Source organism: Oryctolagus cuniculus, chromosome 2 (assembly GCF_964237555.1).
Source record: "Oryctolagus cuniculus chromosome 2, mOryCun1.1, whole genome shotgun sequence".
In the NCBI taxonomy this organism is placed as follows: domain Eukaryota; kingdom Metazoa; phylum Chordata; class Mammalia; order Lagomorpha; family Leporidae; genus Oryctolagus; species Oryctolagus cuniculus.
Window position 1 is genome coordinate 110,214,841 of NC_091433.1, and position 27,153 is coordinate 110,241,993.

The 27,153-nt window shown below is 43.6% G+C and overlaps 1 protein-coding gene across 5 annotated transcripts in view; it reads right to left on the reverse strand.

Annotated features, from left to right (window-relative positions):
• Window positions 1-27,153, reverse strand: part of VWA3B (von Willebrand factor A domain containing 3B) — a 275,082-nt gene that overhangs the window by 154,183 nt on the left and 93,746 nt on the right. For all 5 annotated transcript variants that reach the window (XR_007915479.2, XR_007915488.2, XM_051835635.2 and 2 more), the window contains exons 9-12: window positions 14,967-15,163; window positions 7,568-7,722; window positions 2,790-2,928; window positions 1,553-1,684 (exon numbers count right to left, since the gene is read on the reverse strand). Coding sequence is in view for 3 of the 5 variants with exons in the window: in XM_051835635.2 (XP_051691595.2) it covers window positions 1,553-1,684; window positions 2,790-2,928; window positions 7,568-7,722; window positions 14,967-15,163 (623 nt within the window). In the remaining 2 variants the exon portion in view is untranslated. The remainder of the gene's footprint in view (window positions 1-1,552; window positions 1,685-2,789; window positions 2,929-7,567; window positions 7,723-14,966; window positions 15,164-27,153) is intronic.

Consider the following 27,153-nt stretch of genomic DNA (forward strand, 5'->3'; position numbering starts at 1 on the left):
TTACCATGCTGTGCGGCAGATCTCTAGAACGTATTCCTCTTACCCAAGTGAAACCTTGGACCCTTTGAAAAATCTCCCCAGCCCCCTGTTCCCACCTCCAGCCTCTGGTAACCATCATTCTATTCTCTGTCTCTTTGAATTTGACTCTTTCAGATTCCACATATATGCAAAATTATGCCTGACTTATTTCACTTAACATAATGTCCCCCATGTGGTCACAAATAACAGCTTTTCCTTCTTTTTTAAGGCTGTGTACTACTCCATTGTGTGCATATACCATAATTTCTTTGTTCTTGGTGTTCTTGAAAATGAATTTTGGATATTCAACAAACAAGCAAGGAATCATCAACAAATGGTTTTAGAGAGAGTAGAATCAATCTTTACAGTAACAATTTGAGTTATTTTGTTTTGCCAAATATCTAAAGTCTAAACAGTGGCTAATTCTGTTCATTAGTAGCATAAAAAGCAGAAGCCAGTAATATGTTTTCCAATGGAATTGCACGTATACTATCACCCTAAATCCTAAACTACTGGGTTCTGGGTTAACAAACCATTTCCTATTATCTAGAGTTTGCAAAAGGAGAGAACTTATTTCAAGTAACTTCATTAGTTAATCCTGGAAATTTAACAAATTGGGTATGAATCAATATTCTTTCCCAGGAAAAAGCAGTTAGGTCAAAATCTTTCAGGCATTAATATTTCTTATAAAACACATTTCCTTCTTTTTCCATTAAAAAAAATAAACCTCAAGGGAACCATGTTGCATCTTAATGACAGTACAGGCTCTGCTTTGGTTAATATCCAAGGAGTTCTGCTAATGTCCATTCGTGGCTTTCTGTCAAAGCCAGAACTCTGAACTCAGACACTGAAAAATCTCAGATTTTGTGATCTATATCAGGCTTTTTAAGAATAGCCCTTAGTCTTTCACCGTGTCTCAAGTCTCTGGAATGCTAGATGGTTCCGAAGAATGCTCAAAATTAACATAGGCTCAGGACAAGGAAAGTCCTTCTGGTGGTCTCTGTAAATACCAACAGTAGGTTTAAATGTCTCCAAATAAAATACACAGGCTAAAGAAATTATTTCTCCTTCATACTGTATCCTGCTGCCCTTTCTTCTCGCTTTCAGTCCTAAATACTGAGATTCTACTGTATGATTCCACAAGTTCATTGCTTGTGAATGAAGCCACTGTTAAGAAAAGCTGCAGCATATCTTTGGAAACAATAACAAAGTTTTACACAAAATAAATATGGATATCTGAATGCAAAAAAAATTATATGGCATTTTGAAATTTGTTTTCATAAATGGGCTGAGATTTGAGCCAAGGGCAGATCTGGAAATGTAGTACTGTGAATAGAGACTTTGCCTAAACTTTAAGATTTTAATCAATGAGATTGCATTAATGATGACTTTGGTAATCAAAATGAACGTCAGTGTGAAGCCACTGCCCTCTTTGGAGCTTGAAAAACTTCTCAAGAATTTCTGTCCTGTGAACAAATTCAGTACCCAGATGAGAAGCTCCCACTTGCTCTCCCAGGTTGAGTCTCCTTTTTACCTTAATATCTCTGATCCAGGACTGAGCCTGCTCCAAATTTTCTTCATTGATTTCAGCAAGTTTTTCCTGCCAAGCAACTGCTTGACCATCAAACTTTACAAAATTGAATTTACTTTTGTATTTCAGCTGTTCCTGTAAGACAAGTACTTTTTAATTATAAAATCAATCATATGTAAGAAAGGGTCTTGAAAAGTTCATAGCTTGATAAATGTTAATCATAGGACACCTATTTTCAGTTCTACAAGCTAAAAGTTACATTCAATAGAAAAAAATCTTTTCTACTACAAAATGTATTTAAATAAAATATGCAGTTTGGATGTTAAGACCTTCACAAATGTGTATATATATAAATATATATATATCGATCACATGTATGTATAAGTTTATATATGAGAGATTTTCAACAAGTGTGTAGAAAATGCTATTATAAAAAAATACGATGGGTTTCAAAATTTTGCAAAGAAATAAGTTTATCTTTAAATTCCAAATAACTATTACTACTGATATTATATACCAAATAAGCATATTAAATATAATATTCTTAAAGAAAAAATTCAAAATGGTAAATTTCATTCATCATCTTTTGGATAAAGCTTTTATTTGGTTACAGATTGATTCATTTGCCTTCCATCAATCCATTTATCTCCAGTGGAGATTTGTCAAATTAAATTTATGTAGTATTTCTCAAACACTCCCTACTACTACTGTTTAGCCAATGCTCACATCAATATTGACAGGCTAACAACAGCACTATGATGTCCACCACAGGCACAGGAGCTACAGCCTTAGAAATCCAAGCAACTGCTTCAGGTCATACAACTCACAGCAGCATAGGGAGAAGAACTTGGAGCTCCCAAACAGCCTACCCTCCTCCCATGCATCTATGCTGGGGCCTGTGTACACACATCCTTCCCCAGTCGGTGTACACCGGAAATTAAAGCAGAAATGGCAATATGACGAGTGTCTGGGAAAAGTCTCTGGACACCACAGACTTCTGGACAGATGCAGCCTGAAGCAATGAATGTATAAACTCACTGAAGCAACCCGTGTGTTACAGAAAGGGTCCTTGGAGGAGAGGCCTGCTTGCAAAGGAGAATGATGGTTCTCTAACTGATGAAAGGCCTAACTGAGCCAGCCTTCTTGCAGATTTTTAGTGCCCACAACAGACAATAGCCAGTGAAAATGCACTGGTGACACACAGGCCCCCAGATGCATGAACCAGGCAGCTCCATCTAACCTGTATGAACTGAATGATCTTGTCCTTCACCAAGTCCAGTTTGCTCTTCATCGAGTGAGATGTATCAATGAGGACATAGATGCAATCATTTTGTGCTTTTCCAAAGAGGAGTTGACTCCCATCCTGTAGCCATTTAATCCTAAGCAGAAAAATATGTTGAAAGTAAACAGGGACCACAGGCAACAAAATCTGCTTCCTAAGAACTTAACAGGGCCATCTACAGAAGCCATAGCTGGGCTGAATTCTTTATTACCCAATTTTCAGTGAGTGGATTATAAACTTTGAAGTTTTTCTGTAGAAAACCCTACATTCAGAATGGCTGACTTATCACTCTGCTCCATTACCCAACATTAATCCAAGTAAAACAGAAGTCAGAAAATGAATCTGTCAGAAAAATAAATCCAACACAAGCACCAAAGCCAAAGCAAAGTAAGTAACTGGTATTTTGAGGCCCTCAGCTATGAGTTCTGGCTATCTGTTCTGACCCTGATGCCTGCAGTCAATCTAGTAAAGCTAGCATTTTCCTGAAGCTTCCCAGGAGGCTTGGGAACAGCAACAAGTGACCCCAAGCCTTGTGAGAACCAAGCAACAAGTGGTGGTGTGAGCAGGACTGCTGCCTTTGTCCACGCTCAGGTGTCCATCACAGGATGTCAATGAAGCTCATGACTGTGACCGAAGCCTGGGAGAGGCAGGTGCAGAACAGAGGACCAAAGACAATGTTCAAAATTGAGTATAGCAGGGCCCAGGGAACTAGACTTTGTGGGGAAAAATACTGAAGAGGAGGTCACAGCACAGAAGAAGAGGGAAGGGGAAGAGGAGGGATAGAGAGAGAATAAGACATGGAGAAATTTTAGAAGAGTGCCCTAGAGAGTCTAAGTGCTGACCAAGGCATGCATGTGAAGTAACTACTGAAGCCAAGGAACAATTCGTCAAAAAGGAGTAGATGCATCAACAGCCTCAGAGTTTACACAAAGCTGGCAACAGTTCATCTTCCAACCAGCCAGAGTGTGGATACCTCCTTAATACATGGAGCATCAAGGAGAGTCCTCAAAAGGGCATTGCCTTAGTTATAGCACCAAGTCGGTCCTCACCCAAAGGCCACCCTGGACTTATGCTAACATAACTTAAAAACAAGTCCTAAAGAGTTCATATTGGCTCCAAACAACTTAACCACACCATAGAATACACATTTTAAAAAGTGAAATGAAATCCACCACTCAATAATATAAAATTCAAAATATCTGGCATGCAGTAAAAATTGTCAGAGCTGCAAAGAAGCAGGAAAATATGTTCCATAATCAGAAGAAAAATCATGTTCCATAATCAGAAGAAAAATCAATCAACAGAAACAGACCCCAAGATGACAAAGATAATGTAGAATTGGTGGAAAAGGATGCTGTTGCACAGCACAGCTAGCATAAAGCCAATGTACATGTTCAAGAAGTAAAGTATGAACAGAAGGAGGAAAGCAATGAAAGACATAGGGGGGAAGTCCCAAATGAAACTTCTAGAGAGATACAATATCTTAAATTAAAAAAGAATACACTGCATGGCATCAACAGCAAATTAGACATTAGGAGAAGAAAAGATGAAGGAACCTTGGAAAGACATAATAATATGAAACAATTAAAAACGAAAGACTAAATAGTCATACACATGCATCAAAGCAAAACAGATAGGGTTAATAAGTTAGTAATGAAGATAAAATAAAATAAAAATTCAAACAAAAGAAGACCATAAATGAAATAAAAGAGAAAGAACAGATGAGACAAAGAGAAAGCAAGTAACACAATCTTATATTTAAATCCAGCTGAATCATGGGGCCAGTGTCGTGGTGTAGTGGGTTAAGCTGCTGCCTGTGATGTTGTATCCCATATGGGCGCTGCCGACTCAAGTCCCAGTTAGCTGTCTGCTAACGCACCTGGGAAAGCAGAAGACTGCCCAAGTACTTGGGACCCTGCAGAGACCCAGATGGAGTTCCAAGCTCTGGCTTCAGCCTGGCCCAGCCCCAGTTCTAGCAGTTGCAACCATTAGTGAACCAGTAGATGGAAAATCTCTGTCTCTCCCTCTCTTTTTGTAACTCTGCCTTTCAAATAAATAAATCTTTTTAAAAATAAATGTATAAGTACAAATCCAACTGTATCAACAATCATTTTAGTTGTAAATAATCTTAGCATTCCAATTAAAAGGAAAAGGTTGTCAAGGCTGATTTAAAAACAACATTCACATACATGCTGTCTATAAGAAATTCCTCCATTAAAAGATAAGAGTTGAGTAAGGGGGAAAGGATAGAAAAAATAAACTATGTAGACAATTGGTTATATGGAAGCAAAGTACATTTCAGAACCAGGGATATTACCTACCAGACATAACACAGACCTTTCATAATCACCAAGGAGGCAATCCATCAAGAGATCCTAACAACCCTAATGGTACATGCACCTGCTAACACAGCTTCAAAATACACACGGAAAACCCTGATGGAATTGAAAGGGGAATTGGGTAATCCCAAAACTACAGTTGGAGGTTTCAACACTCTTTTCTCAATAACATATAAAACAGTTAAAAAGAAAATCAGTAGCAATCTGGAAGACTTGAGCAACACTGTCAACCAGCTTGACTCAACTGATATCTACACTGTACTCCACCCAACAAAAGCAATTTTTTTCATATTCTTGGTTACAAAATGGGGCCCAATAAATATTGTATGAAGTTATTAAAATAGAAATGAAGAATTTAAAAACTATGAAAGAAATCCACAAGTATTAGGAATGTAAACAACACATTTCTAAGTGATCTTTTGGTCGAAGAGGAAATAACAGGGGGAATTTAAAAATATTTTGAAGTCATTAAAAACAATACACAACATATCAAAACATGTGAGAGGCAGTTAACAAAGACTCAGAGGTATATCAGAAGGGAAGAAAGTTCTCAAATTAGTAACCTAAGCACTTATCTTTAGAAACTTAAACCCAAAATAAGTACAGCAAAGATAATAATAAATATTAGTGGTAATCAATGCTATAGAAAGCAGAAAGCCCTTTAGAGGAAAATCAGTGAAACCAGAAATTCTTTCTTTATCAAGATCAATAAAATGGATAACCTCTAACCAGCTGAGAAAACAAAAGGACATTAATTACCAGTATCACTTCTATGTGCATTTAAAGAAACTGAATGCATAGTTCAAAACCTTCCCACAAAGATGACTCCTCCAGACCCAGATGACTTCAGTGGTGAATTCTGCCCAAGAGGCAAGGGAGAGATGGTGCCAGCTCTTCACAAAGTCTTCCAGAAAACAGAAGAAGAGAGAACGCTTCCGGACAACCCTTGACGTCCTGTAGGAGGTGTGGGACAAAGGGACCCAGCGGCTGCCAGGTGGGGTGCTTTGCAAGAAGCATCCTCTGTCCTAGATCCAGAACCCAAACTACCCTCCCCATGGGGTCAGCTCCAAAGCCATGGGCAGAGAAGATTCCAGAACGAGAGGACTTGTTCTGAGCAACCCATCACCTGGGTTTTCAGAGGTAGGCTCCATGTGCAGCCTGTGGTTTATAACAGAAAACACAGGAGGGTGGTGGGCTCTCTCATTTTCAAATGGCTGCTGCAGGCTGGTACTGACTTAGGCTCATTTGATTTCATGTCTGATCTAATCCATAGAACAAATTCATAAATGACATTACTATTTCCACTTTATAAATGAAGAGACAGATGCACAAGACATTAGTTCACTTGCTCAGGGTCACACAGCAAGTGGCAGAGCTGGGATTAGAATCTTGTATTAGCTGACCTCAGAGTCCATGCACCTAAATGGTCTTGGTCTTCAGTATCTAAAACTCTTCTCTAGTACCTAGGAGGTGAAGGTAGATCATTCCCATGGGGCTGACCTTGAGATCACAGCATTCAAATGCTAGCGTCAAGGGTATTATCATATGTTACATATCCAGCAGGGGGCCAGCAGATAAAGCTACAGCCTGTAGTGCCAGCATCCCATGTGGGTGCTGGTTCAAGTTCCAGCTGCTCTTCTTCCAATCCAGCTCTCTGCTGTGACCTGGGAAAGCACTGGAAGACGGCCCAAGTCCTTGAACCTCTGCACTCACATAGGAGACGCAGAAGAAGCTCCTGGCTCCTGGCTTCAGATTGACCCAGCTCTGGCTACTGCGGCCATTTGGGGAGTGAACCAGCAGCCTGAAGACCTCTCTCTCTTTCTCTGCCTTTGCTTCTTTGTAACTCTGCCTTTCAAATAAATAAATATTATATATATATATATGCATATATATATATATATATATATATATATATATATATATATAAACCAAACCAGCAGGGTTCAGAGGGGTCACATGGAATTATTATTAGCTGACTTATAAAGTATATATATTAATTAGTTGTATTCAAATATTTTACAACATTGTAACAGTTGTCTTGAAATGTAATATTCAAGGATAGAGAAGACAGATGTAGTATCTGTCTACAGTATACTTGTAGCCCACAAAACACGAAAGGGCAGAAGCATTCCTTGGCCTCCTACACTTTCATGTAAACATGATAAACATACTTTTGCTGTTTTTAAGAATCTACAAAACTAGCATCAAGGCAGCTCTGAATCTGAATTCAAACATCCTCTTTCTTGTTAACAATGCCATCAGCAAATCATCAGATGGCAACCCTGACTTAACAATATTTAGCGGCCTTTTCTCCCAGTTGAGCTTTTACCAACAGATCTGGTAGATTTGCACTTCAAGAGAGACTAGACCACTGTACTGCCCAGCAAATACACCAACCTCCTTTGGATGTGAGCCAGGACTGTGTGAATTCTCTCACTGTACCACTTGCACTTCTCCTTTGTAATGTTGACATGGACCAAGCTCCCATCCTTCCAGGGAGCGTGAACAAACCTGCTACAATATTTTGCATGGACTGTCTTCTTCTTGGTCTCCTAAGGAAAGGACAAAGAACAGAAGCCACTCAGAAACTATTTAGGTGCCAGTGCTGTGGTGCAGCGGGTTAACACCCTGGCTTGAAGCGCCAGCATCCTATATGGGCGCCGGTTCGAGATCTGGCTGCTCCACTTTCAATCCAGCTCTCTGCTATGGCCTTGGAAAGCAGTAGAAGATGGCCCAAGTCCTTGGGTCCCTGCACCCACGTGGGAGACCCGGAAGAAGTTCCTGACTCCTGGCTTTAGATCAGCGCAGCTCCAGCCATTACGGCCATCTGGGGAATGAACCATCGGATGGAAGGCCTCTCTCTCTGCCTCTCCTCTCTCTGTGTAACTCTGACTTTCAAATAAATTAAATCTTTAAAAAAAAAAACCATTTAAAGAAAAGTTTCAGATGACATCATTTATTCCAGATGGCCTTATTTATTCAGCTCTTGGCACTCACCCATACAATAAATAATTTTTTAAAGGATTGATTGATTGATTAGAAAGAGTTACAGAGATGGGGGAGGGGAGAGAAAGGGGGTAGAAGGGAGAGAGAGGGAGAGAGGGAGAGAGAGAGAGAGAGAGGAAGTTTCTATCCATTGGTTAACTTCCCAGATGGCCACAACACACAGGGTTGGGCCAGGTTGAAGCCAAGAGCCAGGTTCATTCAGGTCTCCCACGTGGGTGGCAGGGACCCAACTACTTGAACTATCTTCTGCTTTCCCAGGCCACTAGCAAGGAGCTGGATGGGAAGTGGAGCAGTCAGGATACAAGCCAGTGCCCATATGCAATGCCAATGTCATGGGCAGTGGCTTTACCTGCTGCGCCACAATGCTGACCCTCTGTGCAGTAAATCATTTAGTCATTAGTGTGGGGAGCAACTCGGACTAGACTGTTACTGGAATTAAGACTTATTCTATGCATCTGCTCTCCCACAATATGGCGCTGGGAGAGGAGGAAACAGCTTCTACACAGCTGCCTCCAGTTCAACCAATAAACAGCAGGACCTGCTCCTGATTGGAGGAGAGCAGCGTACTCGGTGTGTGGGTAGCAGAGTTGGGATTGGTGGAAGAGGACTATAAAGGAGGAGAGAGACAACATGCACCAGAAACATCTAGGGGGAACACCTGAGCAGCCCCCGAGAGAGCCGGCCGGCGGTGTGCCGCTCCCCGCGGAAGTGGGGAAAGTGGCAGGGGGAACCGCCCTTCCACGGAGGTGGAAGGGTCGGTAGCCAACCCGGGAAGAACCAGCAGCAAACCCGGGGAGGGCCGAGCAGACAAAAGAACAGCGCAGGGTCCTGTGTCGTTCCTCCATGAAGAGTGGGAGTGACAATTAGCTCAGTCGAAGATGTCCTAGGGCCTACTACATGGGTAACTCTGTGCTGGGTGACATGTGTCAGAAAGATATGTATGATCCCATCCATGCCCCAGAGAACCCAATGATTCCAGCAGGGAGAAGCTGCACACATACACACACTTTGGAATGCAGATAATTAGATACCCAGTACTGGGTATAGGGTTCAGACAGTGAGGATTAGGACTAAGAAAGTCCTGGAAAAGAAGAAAGAGTTTGCAATGAACTGGAGGATCAAAAAACTATTCTGGAGGAAGTGAGACTTGAGACTCACATAAACCATTTTCCCCATTGCTACTCCCAGCTGCAAATGAAGTGAAGTGGCCAAGAGCTCCAACTCTCATGTAACACTCTCTACTGGGACACACAGAACTGGTCCCAGGACAAAAGCTCCCCACAAGGTGAGCTCTCATCAACTCTGTCTCTATCACTCATCTGACCAATACTCCTCCAGCACGACTCCAGGCCATGAACTCTGCTAAGCACTAAGAGCGCAATCCATAAACAAGCACATGAATCCCTGCTTTGTGGAGATCTCCTTACAGGGAAGAGCCAACTAACAAAGAAACATGGTCAGAGGATGACAAATTCTATGAAGAAAAATGAGGAAGGAAGGAGACTATAGAATCAGAGAGTGCTAGACAGAGAGGGGGAGAACGGAACAAGTTAAAATCTAGAGGAGAACGCTTCACATGGAGTTTAGTGGACCAGAGACCCGAAAGACTGAAGACTGTGGCCATGTGAAGATTCGGAGGAAGTCTGAGGACATGGCAGGCATAAAAGCCTGAGCTAAGAGTTTGCCTGCGGTGTTTGTGTAATTTTCAGATGTCCAGTAAGCCGAAATAGGGTGAGCAAGGGAAGAATGAACAGGATGAAACTGGAAAAATAGGCGGAGGAGGAGAGCCAGAATGCAGATCCTGTAAAATGTGACAGCTGATGGAAATGACTTTGGCCTTTGCTATGAGTGAGAAAGGAATCACGTACAGACTTTATCAAGAGAAGTGGCACATCTAATTTATGGTTTTACAAGATGACTCTGATTGCACTGCTGAAAATAGACTGCAAAAGGTCACAGGCAGAAGTAAGGAGTCAGGGGGTCATTTGGGGCATGGACAGGGGGAAATAGCAGCAGCAGTAGGAAGCAGTCAGATTATGAGTGATAGGCGATTCTATCGTGGAGAAAGAACTGGCAGGGTATAATGAGAGATCAGATATGGATGTGAGAGAAAAGAGAAGAGTTGGGAACGCCTCAGGTTTTTCAGCCCAGGAAGTGAAAGAATGAAGTTGCAATAAACTGACAGGACAAAGATTGTGGGAAAGCAGATTTGACTAGGGATGATCAAGGTTTGGTGTCTGATCTGCTGGGTTTGAGATGCCTGCCAGACATCCAAGCAACATGTCAAATAGTGAGGTGCAGATCAGAGAGGGACTCAGTGCTGGGGATGCACACCCGGAAATCACTGGAATGCACAGGACACTAAACAATATGGGCCTGGATGAGCTCACTCAGGGAAAGAGTGTAGACAGGGAAGTTGTCCAAGGTCTGCACCCGGAGGCCCTGCAGCATTTACAGGGTGGGGGCATAGGGAAGAAAGAATAAGGAAGACAGATGAGGAAGAGCCAGCAAGGTAGGAGGGAAACCAGGACTGCGTATATTCTACAAATAAAAGAATCTCAAGGAAGTGATCAACAGCATCAATGCTGATAACAGGTCAAGGGAGACCTAGCCTGAGAACTGACTCTAGCAATCCAAGTATTCCTGAAGAATGAGTTTTGGTGGAGAGGTGGGGACTTTTTCCTAATGGGAGTGGGTTCAAGAGAACATGGGAAGAGAACTGAAGAACTGGGGAAGTGATATGTCCACAACTCTTCTGAGGAGTGGAATTCTTTCTTCTTTTTTTTTTTTTTTTTTAAGATTTATTTATTTGAAAGGCAGAGTTACAGACAAGGAGAGGCAGAGAAAGGGAGAGGGAGGTCTTCCATCTGCTGGTTCACTCCCAAAATGGCTGCAACGGCTGAAGCTGCACAGATCCCAAGGCAGGAGCCAGGAACTTATTCCAGGTCTCCCACATGGGTACAGGGGCCCAAGGATTTGGGCCATCTTCTACTGCTTTGCCAGGCCATAGCAGAGAGCTGGATTGTAAGTGGAACAGCCAAGTCTTGAACCAGTATCCATATGGGATGCTGGCACTGCAGGCAGCAACTTTATTCACTATGCCACAGTACCAGCCCCTGAGGAGTTGAATTCTAAAGAGGAGCAGAGGGGTTGGTGCTATGGCAGAGTGGGTAAAGTGGCCGCCTGCAGTGCTGACATCCCATATGGGCACCGGTTCAAGACCTGGCTGCTCCATTTATGATTCAGCTCTCTGTTATGGCCTAGGCAAGCAATAGAGGATGGCCCAAGTCCTTGGGCCCCTATACCCCTGAGGCAGACCCAGAAGAAGCTCCTGGCTCCTGTCTTTGGATTGGCCCAGCTCTGGCCATTGTGGCCATTAGGGGAGTGAATCAGTGGATGAAGACCTCTCTCTGTCTCTGCCTCTCTGTAGCTCTGCCTTTCAAATAAATGGATAACTCTTACTTTAAAAAAAAAGAGTGGAGGAATGAGGCAAATGAGGCAGGGCCAGAGGCAGCTATAGGAACCACATTTTTAAGATGAGAGAGATAACAGCATATTTGGATGCTGATTGAAAATATCTAGAAGTGACTACAAAGCACTGTGTAAGAGGCTGGCAGACCCTGCCTCCAACCTGCTGCGAGATGAATTGCAGGTGAGTTACTTGCTCTTTCAGAGGCCATGCAACTCGGTTTTCTTGTGTTAAATGACAGCACAAATATATTTACCTTGTATATAAAGCATAAAGGCATTCCATTAGGGCTCATTTTTGACTCACAATTTTTGCAAGACATGAAAAGAAGGAAGGCAATATCCACTGTGCATCTCCTAAGTGCTGGGCACTTTATACCACCCCATTCTATCTACAGACAAGGAGAGGAAGTCTCAAAGAATCAACATGTCTCGTTCATAGTTACTAACTGGTAGAAATAGCACTGACACCCATTTCTGGTCACTCTACCCTGTGACAACTGCCTGATACATATTAGAAGCTCAATAATTATCTGTTAGAAGAATGAATGGTGAGATAGCTCTGGTTTTGCGCCAAAGCAGCAAACAACCATGCATGCAACATGACTTCAAGGGTGCCCAACATACGGTTAGTAGATTTTGCCTGAAATATGCTAATTAGGGTGAATTTTTATCTCTTCCTTCTACCAGTTCATCCATCTGAGAAACTTGACTTAGCAGGGCCTGTTTAATTATTTATTTCTCATTATAAATGGATTCCCTGGATCTGGTATAAGCCAGTTTTTATTGTTATTCATTTAGGGGGTCCAGCCCAGTGGCAGTCTTAACCTAACAAATTTCATAGCCTCATTTTCTCCCTGCTTGAGACATATCACCATTTTAGGTATAAATCCAGTTTCAGATATGTAGTCCCAAATACTAAAAGTATAAGTGTCTCTTTTTCATCAATATTTGTGGAAGAGGACAGAGGTACTATATAATTCTCAGTATTTATATTATTCCTTAGCACATAAACTTTCAGATAAAATTCCCTTTTATAAGTCAAATTCTTCAAACTGGTCCTGTAAAATTTCATTTTAAAATGTCAAGAAAGAATCAGGAGGAAATTAGTATTCACACTAGCTCTGAGCCTACATTGTCATAAGCTCATGGTACGTAATGTTTAAATCAACAAGTATTAATATTTTTATATATCCAAGGCCTAATATATTTTCAAAATGAAAATTCAGGTATGTGTGATTTCCTGAGCATTACTGAATAATGTCTACAAAACTGGAAAACTGGGCTGGGGGAGGAGACTCACAAATGAGATTTTGCCTGCATTGCAGCAATTGCTCCATATCCAAGGGTAAGTCAGGAAACAAGTCCTGTGTCAATGCTGTATCTATCTAATTCAATTTTTATATCTTCTTCTTTGCAGTTCATCATGAACACGCAGCAGTAAGGAAGCAAGAATACAACAAGGCATGGCTCAGGCGGCCCTCGAAGGAGAGACTCTTGCCTGATCAGCCAGCTTCAGAACAAGCCAAAGAGACTGGAGTCAAACATCTCAGTGTAAGGAGAGCCTTCACTGCCTTTCCCAGTTATCCCCACTGAGCTGCAGTCACCGGCGTGGCTGCTTTGTGGCTTCCATCTTAGCTTTCACTTCACAGTGAGTACCTGGTACTCTACCACCTCCTAAGGAAATTCTCTTTGGTTTTACAAACCTGGGATCCTCATGTCATTTTAGGTTTCATATTGAGATACTTCTTAGTCTTTCCACACTAAACTTCTGACATCTAGATTTCTGGTTCCTTGACATCAGTGTTTCTCACATGGCACCTGCACCAGCCGCTTCCGCACCACCTGGGGATTGTTACTGGCTATGGTTTGGATAGGATTTGTCCTCACCAAATCTCGTGTGGAGGCTTGGCCTTCAGTGTGGTGGTGCTTGGAAGCGGTGCCTTAAGAGGTGATCAGGTTTAGGGAGATCACCGCCTTTCTCTTGGGAATGAGCTAGGTCTCTTGGGAATGGGTTGGTTACTGCAAGAGTGAGTTGTTAGAAAGTTATTATAAAGAGTGGATCAGCCTCCCATCTCTCTCCCTCTCTCATGCTCTCCCACCCACATCCCCACTTGCTTTTTCACTTGCCACCACTAGCTGACACAGCACGAGGCCCTCACCAGAAGTCAAGATGACCGCACCATGGTTTTGGACCTCCAGAACTGTAAAATCAACAAATGTGCTTCTTTGCAAATTGCTCAGTCTCAAGTCATTTCTTATAGTAACACAAAATGGACTGAGAGACTATTGATGCCAAGTCTCGGGCTCTCCTCAGGCAGACTCGCTCATGTGCATGATGATAGCATTTAGGACCCACTGCTATTGAGCAGTATTCTTCCATCAGGAGGCAGAATCCAGCACTATGAGGAGCTGTATTCCCATAAGATCCATTTGGCATAGTGGAACTACAATTGTCAAGTTTCCAATATATACCTACCCAGTGTCATTTGATTTGATATTTACCGGGAGTCTGATTTGATATATACTGGGAATCCATTATGTGCTGGCTGGTAGTGATTAGCATAATGTGCCTTTAAAATAGTAGAAATATAAGGGGACCACAGAAATGCCTGTTTTGAGCCTATTCACCAGCAGTTTTTTGCTTTCATTCAACATGCGGAGACAAAAGGCTTCTCTTTTGATCGAATGGTAAGTAATTCTGAAATTCCAAATGCCTGAATTTTTTTTTTTTTTTTTGACAGGCAGAGTGGACAGTGAAAGAGAGAGACAGAGAGAAAGGTCTTCCTTTTGCCGTTGGTTCACCCCCCAATGGCCGCCGCGGCCAGCGCGCTGCAGCCGGCGCACCGCGCTGATCCGATGGCAGGAGCCAGGTGCTTCTCCTGGTCTCCCATGCAGGTGCAGGGCCCAAGCACCTGGGCCATCCTCTACTGCACTCCCGGGCCACAGCAGAGAGCTGGCCTGGAAGAGGGGCAACCGGGACAGAATCCGGCGCCCCGACCGGGACTAGAACCCGGTGTGCCGGCACCGCAAGGCGGAGGATTAGCCTAGTGAGCCATGGCGCCGGCCTGCCTGAATTTCTATAAGTCCACCCCCACCTTGTGAATAATTCCCATACTATAAAACCTATTTCCAGGCTTGCCCTCCTCTCCCAAGGTATCCCATAGAGGAGGGTAAGGTGGGAAGCATCTCCACCTTTCTTCTTGGAAACCCAGGCTGGCTTGCCTCCCTGCTGCCCTTCAACCAAGGCTCAGCCTTTAGCTTCTCATCTGAGGGCATCACCCACCCTGGGCATCAAGGGAAGGCCACAGCCCCCACCTACCGCACTGGTCTGCACAGACTCATTCTCTGGTTTGGCTTTTATGTCAACAACTCCATCAGCGTGGCGAAAGGAGCAGTTAGCAAGCACATCATAAAATGACAGCTTCTGAGATTTCAAGCCATATTTCTGCAGCCACTTCTTGGAGTCCCAGGTGTCCTCTGGATTTGACGCGTTCCCAGCGGATGCTGCTCCTGACTCTGTTTGGAAGCACAGTTCATCAGCCATTTATGTCGGTTCGAGTTTATACTGCATGCACCATTTCAATTCAATCTCCAACTTAATATTTACAGAGCTGGAACATGTTCTTTGTTAGGCCACAAAGACCATGTTTCATTTCAGGAAACATATTTTCCAAAGCAGGATCAGCAATAAATTAGTTCACAAGACTGGAAAGCAGGAATCTGTTTCTTTTCATCCCACTCCCTCCTCTACTTAAAGTGACTGGCCTCATGACTAGGTGGAGTTGACTGACAGGCCAAGTGTGTCTTGAGAGAACATTCAACTTGGGATCAGCAGTTTTGGGTTCAAGTTCTGGCTCCATCACCTACTAGCTCAGGCAAATTGCTTAAACTTGGGCAAATCATTCTGGAAGACATCTTCACCTGCAGATGGAAGGGAGACTCTGTTTAGCCTTCCTGGGGCTTACTACAGCTAAACAGTGAGAAAAGTTGAGTGAACATGCATTGCAATTAGGGAGAAAGAGAAGCAGAGGCATGGAGCCTGTGCTGAGGCTCAATCACCCCTCAAGGCTGGCAAGCTGCCCTCCAGGAAACTCCCTTGTCACCTTCTCTATTTATGCTGATTGTGAGCCTGGCTCTCACTTCTGCGGTCTTAGAAACCTCATACATCAGCTCCTGTGCCCAAAGCTACAGCTAGAACAACTTACCTTAGGTTCACAGTTGAAATATAACCCAGAACACTGTTTACTCAAACATTTCTAGCTTTAGGCACATTCCCTTGGGTTTTTATTATTCATTTATTTGAGAGGCAGAGACACAGAGATCTTCCATCCACTGCTTCATTCCCTGAATGCCTACAACAGCTGGGAACTCAATCCAGGTCTCCCACATGGGTGGCAGGGATCTAAGTGCTTGAGCCATCACCTGCTGCCACTCAGGGTGCGCATTAGCAGGAAGCTGGAATTGGGAGTGGAGCCAGGACATGAATGTAGGCACTCTCATGCGGAAGGCAGACATCGGAAGCTGTGGCTTAAACACGCCACCAAAAGCCCCGCCCCTTCCTTGGTGTTTTCCAGAGCTTACCTACTCCAACTGGAAGGTGGTGTAATGTTACCTGAGCAGGATATGCCAGTGTATCATACATGCAGGGGAGTACAAGAGGGCTTCACAAAGTTCACAGAAAATTGAATTAAATGAGTGTATTTTGGTGCCAAAATCTTTGTAAATCCGTGTGTCATTTTTTTCCTAATTTACATTTTGCATAAACTCTTTGAAAACCCTGCATACACTCTGAGGAGCAGGTGAATAAATGTGAAGCCAGAAAGGAGACAGTGGTGTCCGGAGTTGACTATGCACCTTTCCTTCCGACTCTATGCCCAGTGATAAACAGTACTTCGGTAGGGTGACCCACCATTGCCATAGTGGAGGACCTGACTGAGTCTGGAAACTGGCACACGCAACAGATCGGAGCTTTGTTATTCGAGAGCTGCACACCACTAGAAGGCAGGCTGAAAGGACCCTGTGCTTTTAGTCCCATGGGGACCAGCCAAGCACCAGGAGGACTGGAAGGGAGTGCTGGGTAGACAGATAATTTTTATAATGCTTTTTATCACACATGAGGTCCACCAGGACCATAAAGATTACTTATTTCTACTGAGATCAAGGGCTCTAAGGAGCTTTAAAGAATACTGGTGTGTGGCGGGCATTTATCCTAACAGTAAAGACACCCCACATTGTGTATCAGAGTGCCTAGCTTTGAGTTCTGGCTCTGTTCCTGATTCTAGCTTCCTCCTAATGGGTGCTCTTAGTGGCACCAAAGATGGCTCAAGTAATTGCCACCCACATGACAGACCTAGATTCAGTTCTTGGCTCCTGGTTTTGACCTGGCCAAGCCCAAGCCACTGTGGGCATTTGGAGAGTAAACTAGCAATCAGAAGCTGTTTTTTTCTTTAGTTTTCTTATTCTCAAATAAGTTTTTCAAAAAAAGAATACTGATGCCTGGGCCCCATCCATTACACTCTGTCTTAAATAGTTTGAGACTGTGACCCAAACACTAATTTCCCAGAGCTCCCCAGATGACTGCACCATGAGCCAAGCTTAGCAACTGGCATAAGGTGCAGTGAGCTTCTGTAGTTATCACTTCATAATCCCATCAGTTATGCTTCTACCAGACACAGATGCAAGGGAAATTACACCGTTAATTAACAAGTAACACTATCCGGGAAACAAAAACATTATGCAGACTTACCCATCACTACATTGAAAGAGAGACATAATTGGAATAGGATTTGATGAAATAAAAACACATAAGGGCCAATTATTTCTTGATCACATGTAAAAGATATACCCATTAACATTTCATGTGTACCATGTTCAGAAATTTAATAGGATATCTTTGGAGGAATGTACTCTGAAACCTACTAGAGTTGGAACTTTTCTGAGAATCTTGTTTTGGCTTTGGAACTTTTTTTTTTTTTTTACTGTTTGAGTAGTAGTTTTACTGTTAATTCGCATAGTACAACACAATAAGGACAGAGGTCCTACATGGGGAGCAGTGCACAGTGACTCCGTTGTTGATTTAACAATTGACACTCATTTATGATGTCAGTAATCACCCCAGGCTCTTATCATGAGCTGCCAAGGCTATGGAAGCTCTTTGAGTTCACCAACTCCAATCTGATTTAGACAAGGCCATATTCGAAGTGGAAGTTCTTTCCTCCCTTCAGAGAAAGGTATTGCCTTCTTTGATGGCCCATTCTTTCTGCTGGGATCTCACTCACAGAGATCTTCCATTTAGGTTTTTTTTTTTTTTTTTTTTTTTTTTTTTTTGCCACAGTGTCTTGGCTTTCCATGTCTGCGAAACTCTCATGGGCTTTTTAGCCAGATCCAAATGCCTTAAGGGCTGATTCTGAGGCCAGAGTGCTGTTTAGGGCATTTGCCATTATATGAGTCTGCTGTGTATCCTGCTTCCCATGTAGGATCATTCTTTCCTTTTTAATTATATCAATTATTTGCAGACACTGGTCTTATTTATGTAATCCCTTTGACACTTAATCCTATCTTTTTGATCAATTATGAACTTAAACTGATCACTTTAACAAGTAAGATGGCATTGGTACATACCACCTTGACGGGATTGAATTGGAATCCCCTGGCACGTTTCTATTGGCTTTGGAACTTGAAAACATCTAGGCATCAAAAGCCCCATGCTGAATGCCAACACCTGGTTTTCACACGAAGCACAAAGTCTTTTAACTGCTGTGCCAAATGCACACTCTTTTGAGGGTGTGTATGTGAGCTCTTCAATCCACTGGTTTTCTCCCCAAATGCCCTCAACAGTCCTGGATGGACCAGGCTGAAGCAAGGAGCCTGGAATCCAATCTAGGTTTCCATGTGGTGGGAGAGACCCAAGTGCTTGAGCCATTGCCTGCAGCCTCCCAGTAATATCAGTAACATATCCCCTTAAAAGTCTCATCTGGGGTGCCAATTATGTTACCGGGTGCTTAATAATAAGTTTGGGATATTAATAAGCCTTATGCGTTCTTGTCACGAATTCAGAGAAGAATTCTGAATACAGGCACAAATAAACAAGGCAGCATGATAAATTCTTAAGCTTTTATTCAGTGGGAGAAATACATAGGAGAGTGAGGGCCCTATCTAAAAGACAAAGAGAAATCTGGATTCATACCAAGCGCCAGGAGCCAGCCGCGTGGAGGAGCATGCAGGCCAGAAAGCATGGGGAGGGTGGCCTGAAGGCCACGCACCCCAGAGGCACAGGGCAGCAGGGGGATTCAGGGCAGCTAGGGAGGAGAAGGGCAAAGGGCAAAGGGGAAAGAAAAAAAAAAAAAAAAGGCTGGGCTCACCGGGTTTCAGGCCTTTAATCTACTTCCAAAAGGGAGTGGTTAATTAGTCTGATTGGCTGGTGGGCACGAAGGTGTGATCAGGTAGGGGCATGAGGTCACACGGGTGGTCTTCCAGCTCACAAACCTGATCAATTTTATCCTGTATGCCTGCCTACAACACCAGGGTGCACATTAGCAGGAAAGTGGATCGGACTTGGAGCTAGTATACAAACCCCCTCTGATATGGGGTGCAGCTGTCCCACTCTGGTCAGGGGCTCAATCCAGAGCCTTCCCTGAGGTTCTCCCAAGCTCTCAGGAATCACAGGAAGCAGCTAAGAGGACAAGGCCCCTTTTGTCAGGGACATCACTCCTTTGGTATAACTATTTTTCTCCAATTGTTGTTAATTGTAATCTGACTCTTTGTCCTCTCTTTAGTTCTACCTATGGAGACATTTTCTTTTTACTGACCAATAAGTATACTAGGAAACAAAATTTTTCACATAATTATTTCCATAGCAACATACAATCACTTCCCCCTACTCTTTTTTCCAGTTGCCTTCTTTCATAAAGACAAAAGGCCCTTATGAAGTACAAATTCAAGCTTAGCGTGAAACAATTGCCTAAAAGCCCATCTCAGCCTACCTTAGCAGAGGTTTTAAAGAGCCAGGAGCTAACTCTGGACTCCTGGCATCCCCTAGGACCAGGCAGTGCAGGCGCTGAGGGCAGGATTCAAGCTCCCTATTAGCATCTTAAGAAAGGGGTTTCAATGGAACCCCCAAAGCAACTTGAACTTACCGAAGGCAAGGAAGGGCAGCCAAGCAATCAAAAACAAAGAGCCCAGGTGCTTGGAGCTGAAGAAAGTAGGGGAAAAGGGGAAATCTTTTCACTGTCTGTGCTAATTACACCAATTAGTGGCTGAGCCTGGTTTCCCCCAGGAGGAGCGGGGGAAGGGCCTCATCACTCACTATGGGGTCCTTTCCATTCCCCTGCAGTCATCTTAATTAAAAGTGTTGCAGGAATTCTCACCTACAGAGCCTTCATTTATTAAGGAGGTGTGAGTTCACAGCTAATGCTGATTAGGAGGCTTTTCTACTTCACCTGACAGATTGCTAAAGATTTTCTATTGGTAATGGAGGCAAACAGCAGGGTACATCCATGGCACAGAATTAACTTGCCAAGTCCTCTCTGGCCTACTAACCAATCTCAGCACATTTTTTTTTCAAAGAGTAAGACCTACTAGCCAACTCTCTTTTACAAAAACTGCCATAGCCAGGGCCATAAACCAAATGGTAACAGTTGGCATGGTTCAGCAGAGCCACTCCCTCCACCTGTCCTTCATCCACCAACTCTCAAGGTTCAGCCTCCCAGGAGCTCTGACACGCAGCCGCCCCGGCTGCAGATGCTAGATACTATCAGGTCCTAGTCTCCCACAGGCTCCCAGCCTTTCTTCCGTAGAGTTTCCTTGTTCTGCTTTTATGACTACAAAGCAACCTCTTACTGAAGTTAACTCACTCAACAGAGAATGACATGGCCATCCTCATAGAGTCCTTGCTCACAAGACTCAGAAGGTCATTGATCTCCCCAGTAGATAACATCTTGCTGTTTAGTCATCTTGAGGGGTTTTCCAGGAACCCTGGGCTCGAGCCATAAGTACGCATCACCTGAATGAAGCTCACTTTGCCGTCATCAAAATTCCCAGAAGAGCACACAGTATCCCTGACCTGAGGAGGGTCGCGAGCACCGCAGAACAAAGAGGGGGCTGTATGCAGGCTGAGCACACACCTCCCAACGCCAACCTCAATCTATAAGAACATTCACCCCCAGTCCAGGGGTGGGGAACAAGCAGCCTGAGAAAACATTTGCTGGCCCGGCCAACGCAACTGCAGGCAGGCAGGACTTAGGATTCAATCCATCTGTGTAGCAGGCTCATTTTGAAGTTGATAATTTTATATGGCCAGGGAATGATGTTATAAATCTCCAAATGTCCCTTGGCAGAAAAAAAGGTCGCTGCCCCCACCCCCACCCCACCCCCCGCCTAATTCCCTGGAGAGCCTGGGAATTAAGTGATAGCTGCCAGGCTCAGCTCCATGCTCTGCGCTTTGCAATAAATACCTACTTTCTTCCACAACGCCAGGGTCAGTGATTGGCTTGCTGTGCGCTGGCCAGGCAGCCTCAGGTTTCAGGGCCTTCTACAGCAGCTCCACCCATCAGGAATTGATCACTCCCATACCTCCCCCACCCCCATGCCACCCCAGCCTCCTCCAGTGTCAGTGAGTGATTCAACTACAGCTCTGGATCTGGAACCAGCCTCAGAGAGCATCAAGCCTGCTTTGATTGCTGTTTGCCACAGTGGGTTCCACAACACTGGTTCCATTACACTTCAGTGGCTGCTAATTTGAGAGTTCCTTAGGCAAACACTCAGAGAGCTTGACAATGAACGGCCTCTGGGTGTTCCCCATCACAGGACTTCTCTATGCCTTTATTCTTGGAATGGGCAGGTGGGCTCAGCACACACAGGATTCCAAATAACTTGAAGTTAGTTAGCTTCAAAACACAGAGAACACTCTCAAGGGCTTGAGCTTTAAAGACCACCACTTGTTACACACTGTGTAACACCCCTGTTATCACAAGTGCACTAAGACACTGAACAAACTCTTCTCCACCCGTGGGAAGTAGTACCAAAAAGGCTGGCGTGAATTAAGTGAAAAGGAAGGAGGGACGCGGAATTGAGGCGAGCTGGGAAGGGAAAGGAAGCAGCTGGCAGGAAAAGAAACCCAGGTCCCGCCTGCTGGTGGGAAGAGTGAGGTTTCAGTCCCCTGAGCTCAGCAAACGACAGCTGCAAAGCCCGGCTTCTCTGAAGGTGAGGAGTCCAACTTGATCTGAGCCCCAGGGGACAGGTGGTGACAGCGTGGCCTGAGAGGGCAGCAGTTCTCCGGGCAGTTGTAGTAGGGTTCTTCTGAAAGTCCATGGCAAATGGAATGAAAAGATGTTTGTTTCAGTGTAATTTTTCTTTTTGAAATTCATGCAAACACAAGGGGTCTTCAAAAAGTTTATAAAAATGTGTATTGCAAAAAAAAAGCATGGATTTCAAAATTTTCTGCACCGGGCTTAAGAGAAAAAGCTGGGGAATTAGATGTCCACTGGTACTGGACAATGTCATGACAAGGCCATGCACGTGTACAGGGTGGTATATATGCCAGGGCTGTGTATACTCAGAAAAAGACTACGCTCTTGTTTGGGCTGTGCACAAGCAGGAAATGAAGGCTGGGGCAGAGTTGTAAACTCCTGTAGTCCTGAAAACTGGGTCCAATACAAACCCAGAGCCCTCAGCAAAAAGTAGCCCAAAGCATTTAAGGATGTGTCTGTTTAACTAGTAGCTGACTCCTAAGCTAAATGAGCAGAAACCTCCATGACTACAATGGCAAAAATACAGATTTTTATGGAATTTGAAAGTCACCAAGCCAGCAATAACAAGGAGAAACCACAATAAACCCTGGACAGGTGGGAGAATCTGATTTCCAGAGTTGCCACATTTTATTATTTAAAACTGTCCATTTGTCAGTAAACTTTGAGATATGCAAAGAAACAAGAAAATATGGCTTTTAGTAGAAAGGCAAACTGCAGGAACAGTTTCTCAGGAAGTTCACTGCTGACCTTACTAGACAAAGGCATTAGATAACTCATTAATTTTTTCTGTCAAAAAATATTTAAATTTTATTTGTGAGGAAGAGAGGGAGTGTGGGGAGCAACTGGGAGCAACTCGGACTAGACTAAGTTACTGGAATTAAGACTTATTCTATGCATCTGCTCTCCCACAATATGGCGCTGAGAAGGGAGAAACAGCTTCTACACAGCTGCCTCCAGTTCAACCAATAAACAGCAGGACCTGCTCCTGATTGGAGGAGAGCAGCGTACTCGGCGTGTGGGTAGCAGAGTTGGGATTGGCGGAAGAGGACTATAAAGGAGGAGAGAGACAACATGCACCAGAAACATCTAGGGGGAACATCTAAGAAGAACACCTGTGCAGCCCCCGAGAGAGCCGGCCTGCGGTGTGCCGCTCCCCCGTGGAAGTGGGGAAAGCGGCAGGGGGAACCACCCTTCCACGGAGGTGGAAGGGTCGGTAGCCAACCCGGGAAGAACCAGCAGCAAACCCGGGGAGGGCCGAGCAGACAAAAGAACAGCGCAGGGTCCTGTGTCGTTCCTCCACGAAGACGGGGAGCAACAGGGAGAGAAAAAGAGAAAAGCAAGCACGCCATCCAATGGTTCACCCCCAAAGGCTCACAATTGCCCCGTGACTGGGACTGAATCTGGGAGCCAGGAACTCAATTCGAGTCTCCTAGGTGGATGGCAGCAGCCCAGTCACTTGAGACATCACTGCTGCCTAGTAAGATCTACATGAACAGGAACCTGGAGTCAGGAGCCACTGTTAGGAACCTAACCCAGCCCCTCTGGTGTGGCATGTGAGAATCCCAGCTAGCATCTTACGACTAAACAAAATAACTGCCCCTAAATCATTATTTTAATATTTCAGATAACTAAAGGAAACTATGTTTAAAGAGCTAAAGAAAGTGTAAAAATTATGCCTCACCAAACAGAATATCAATAAAATAAGAAAATGACTACTCTTTTTAAATAATCAAATATAAACTCTGGAGTTGAGAAGTGCAAACATTGAGATGACGAACTCACTAGAAGGGCTCAACACTAGATTACGGCAAGCAGAAGAGTGAACCAGTGAGTTTTTAGATAGATGAGTAGAGATTACCCAGTGTGCGCCCAAGATGAATAAAGAAAAAGGAACGGAGCTGCAGAGACCGGCAGAGCAGCAGCAGCCTGCACGTGCACAGTGGAATCCCAGAAGGATAAGAGTGCGGGAGAGGGGGAAAGAGAGGGAAAAGCAGGAAGAGTATTTGAAGAAATCCTTGTAATGGATTTCTGACAAAGTCGGCTGCAATTGTGTGGGGACTGTGCTGAATCTATACATCAATTTGGGAGGTACACACATCTTAACAACACTGGGTATTCACAAACACGAATGTCTTCACATTTATTTAGGTCTTACTAATTTCTTTCAATGATATTCTGTATCATTGAAATGTATATATATGGTACTTGTTTTGATAAATTTATTCCTAATATTTTAATTGAAATTAAAAGTGGATATTAACATACTCCAAAAAAACCTAATGGGTGAAATATATCAAGTGGGAAATTAGGAGATACTTTAAGGCAAAGAAAAATAAATATTTCAACATGAAATGCAGCTAAAGCAGTGTTTAGAAGGAAACTTACAGCTATAAATATTGCTTAAAAAATATCTCAAACCAACAATTTAATCTTCTCTCTTAAGAAGTTAGAAGATCAAATTGAAAATAAGCAAAAGGAAGGGAATAATAAAGATTATAGAAGCTATTAATGAAATAGAGAATAGAAAAGCCATAGAGAAAATCAAATATACAAAATATTGGTTATTTTAAAAGAACAACAAAATTGATCAATTTTTAGCTTGATTAGCTAAGGAAAAAGAGAGAAAGAAAGACTAGTATTACTAAAATGAGGAATGTAAGAGGGCATTATGTCCACAAATAAGATAACCTGGCTGAAATGAACAAATTCATGGAAAGACACAAATGACCAGAAGGAATTTAGAAAGAAATGGAAATTCCGCATATATCTGTTATAAGAAGTTGAGTTAGTAATGATAAACAAACAAAACACACAAAAAACCTTGGCAGAAAGAGAGAAGCCTGAACAAGATGACTTTACTAGTGAGTCCTTTCAAATAAATATTTGAAGAATTAACAATTATTCAGATCCCTAAGAGGAAGAAACACATTGCAACTGAACCTGTGAGATCAGTTACCCTAAAATCAATTCCAAAGACACTATCATAAAAAGAAACTACAGTTTTCATATGTATATGCAAAAACACTCCACAAATATTAGCATACTGAATCCAGCAACATATAGAAAGAATTATAACAACTTAGTCAAGTAACAGCAGACTCATAGAATGGCAGATGTCCTAAACAGCACTCTGGCCTCAGAATCAGCCCTAAAGGCATTCGGATCTGGCTGAAAAGCCCACGAGAGTATTTCAGGCATGGAAAGCCAAGACACTCTGGGAAAAAAAAAAAAAAAAAAAAAAAAAAAAAAAAAAACAACAAACCTAAATGAAAGATCTCTGTGAGTGAGATCCCAGCGGAAAGAAAAGGTCTTCAAAGAAGGAGGTACCTTTCTCTGAAGGGAGGAGAGAACCTCCACTTTGACTATGACCTTGTCTAAACAAGATAAGAGTCGGTGAACTCAAAAGGCTTCCATAGCCTTGGAAACTCATGACTGGTGCATAGGGAGATTACTGAGGCCATAAACAGGAGTGTCAATTTGTAAAGTCAACAACAGGAGTCACTGTGCACTTAGTCCTCATGTAGGATCTCTGTCCTTAATGTGCTGTACATTGAGATTTAATGCTATAACGAGTACTCAAACAGTATATTTCACTTTGTGTTTCTATGGGGGTGCAAACTGTTGAAATCTTTACTTAATGTATACTAAACTGATCTTCTGTATATATAGAAAAAAAAAAAAAAACTTGGTCAAGTGAAATTTATCCTAGGACTGCAAGGTTGGTTCAACATACAAAAAGTGTCATATACTATATTAATAAAATGAAGGACAGATGTGACATAATCATCTCAATGGATGCAGAAAAATCACTTGACAAAATTCAGCAGCCAATCATGATGAAAATACTCACAAATTGGGAATACAAAGGAACCTCCTTTACCTGTTAAAAGGCATCTGGGGCCGGCGCTGCGGCTCACTAGGCTAATCCTCCGCCTGCGGCGCCAGCACCCCGGGTTCTAGTCCCGGTTGGGGAGCCGGATTCTGTCCTGGTTGCTCCTCTTCCAATCCAGCTGTCTGCTGTGGCCCGGGAATGCAGTGGAGGATGGCCCAGGTCCTTGGGCCCTGTACCCACATGGGAGACCAGGAGGAAGCACCTGGCTCCTGGCTTTGGATCGGCGCAGCACGCCGGCCGTGGCTGCCATTTGGGGGATGAACCAACGGAAGGAAGACCTTTCTCTCTGTCTCTCTCTCTCTCTCTCTCTCTCTCACTGTATAACTCTGCCTGTCCAAAAAAAAAAAAAGCATCTGTGGGGCAGGTGCTTAGCCTAGAGATGAAGATGCTGGTTAAGATGTCCATGCCCTGTATCAGAGTGCCTGGGTTTGATTCTCAGCTCTAGCTTTCAGCTCTAGCTTCCAGTTCCAGCTCCCTGCCAATGCAGACTCTAGGGGCACAGGCTCAGTAGTTAGGTCTTTGCCACCCACACAGGGGACCTGGACTGAGTTCCTAGCTCCCAGTTCTGGCCTGGCCCAGACCTCTTCTTTGCAGGGATTTGTGGTTGGAACCAGTGGATGGGAGTGCTCTATCTATCCGTCTTTAACTCTGTCTCTCTGCCTCTCAAATAATTTTTTTAAAATGCCTTATAGGTGGGGCCGGTGCTGTGGCGCAGTAGGTTAATCCTCCGCCTGCCGCACCGGCATCCCATATGGGCGTCAGGTTCTAGTCTTGGCTGCTCCTCTTCCCATCCAGCTCTCTGCTATGGCCTGGGAAAGCAGTAAAGGATGGCCCAAGTCCTTGGGACCCTGTACCCATGTGGAAGACCCGGAAGAAGCTCCTGGCTCCTGGCTTTGGATCGGCACAGCTCCGGACATTGCAGCCATTTGGGGAGTGAGCCAGCGGACAGAAGACCTTTCTCTCTGTATCTCCCTCTCACTGTCTGTAACTCTACCTCTCAAATAAATAAATAAAAAATATTTTTTAAAATGCCCTATAGGTAACATTATTCTTACGGTGAAAGACAAGGTTCTTTCCACGATATCAAGAACAAGACAAGGAAGTCTGCTCTTGCTACTGTTAAGCTTTCTATAGGAGATTAGAGCCAGCAAAACTAGTCAAGAAAAGTAAGTCAATGGGAGCAGCTTTGCAGTTACCCTATGGTTTGTCCTGGCTGTTTTCCACAACCTCAGACAGCCACAAAGTTAGTCAATTACTTATTGTTTTTGACACTTATCCCCAGGGAAACTCTTTCCACACAGGCAGACTTGGAGTCCGGTCAAATAAAGATGGCCTTGCAGGTGGAGTCTTCCTGAGACCCAGCAAAC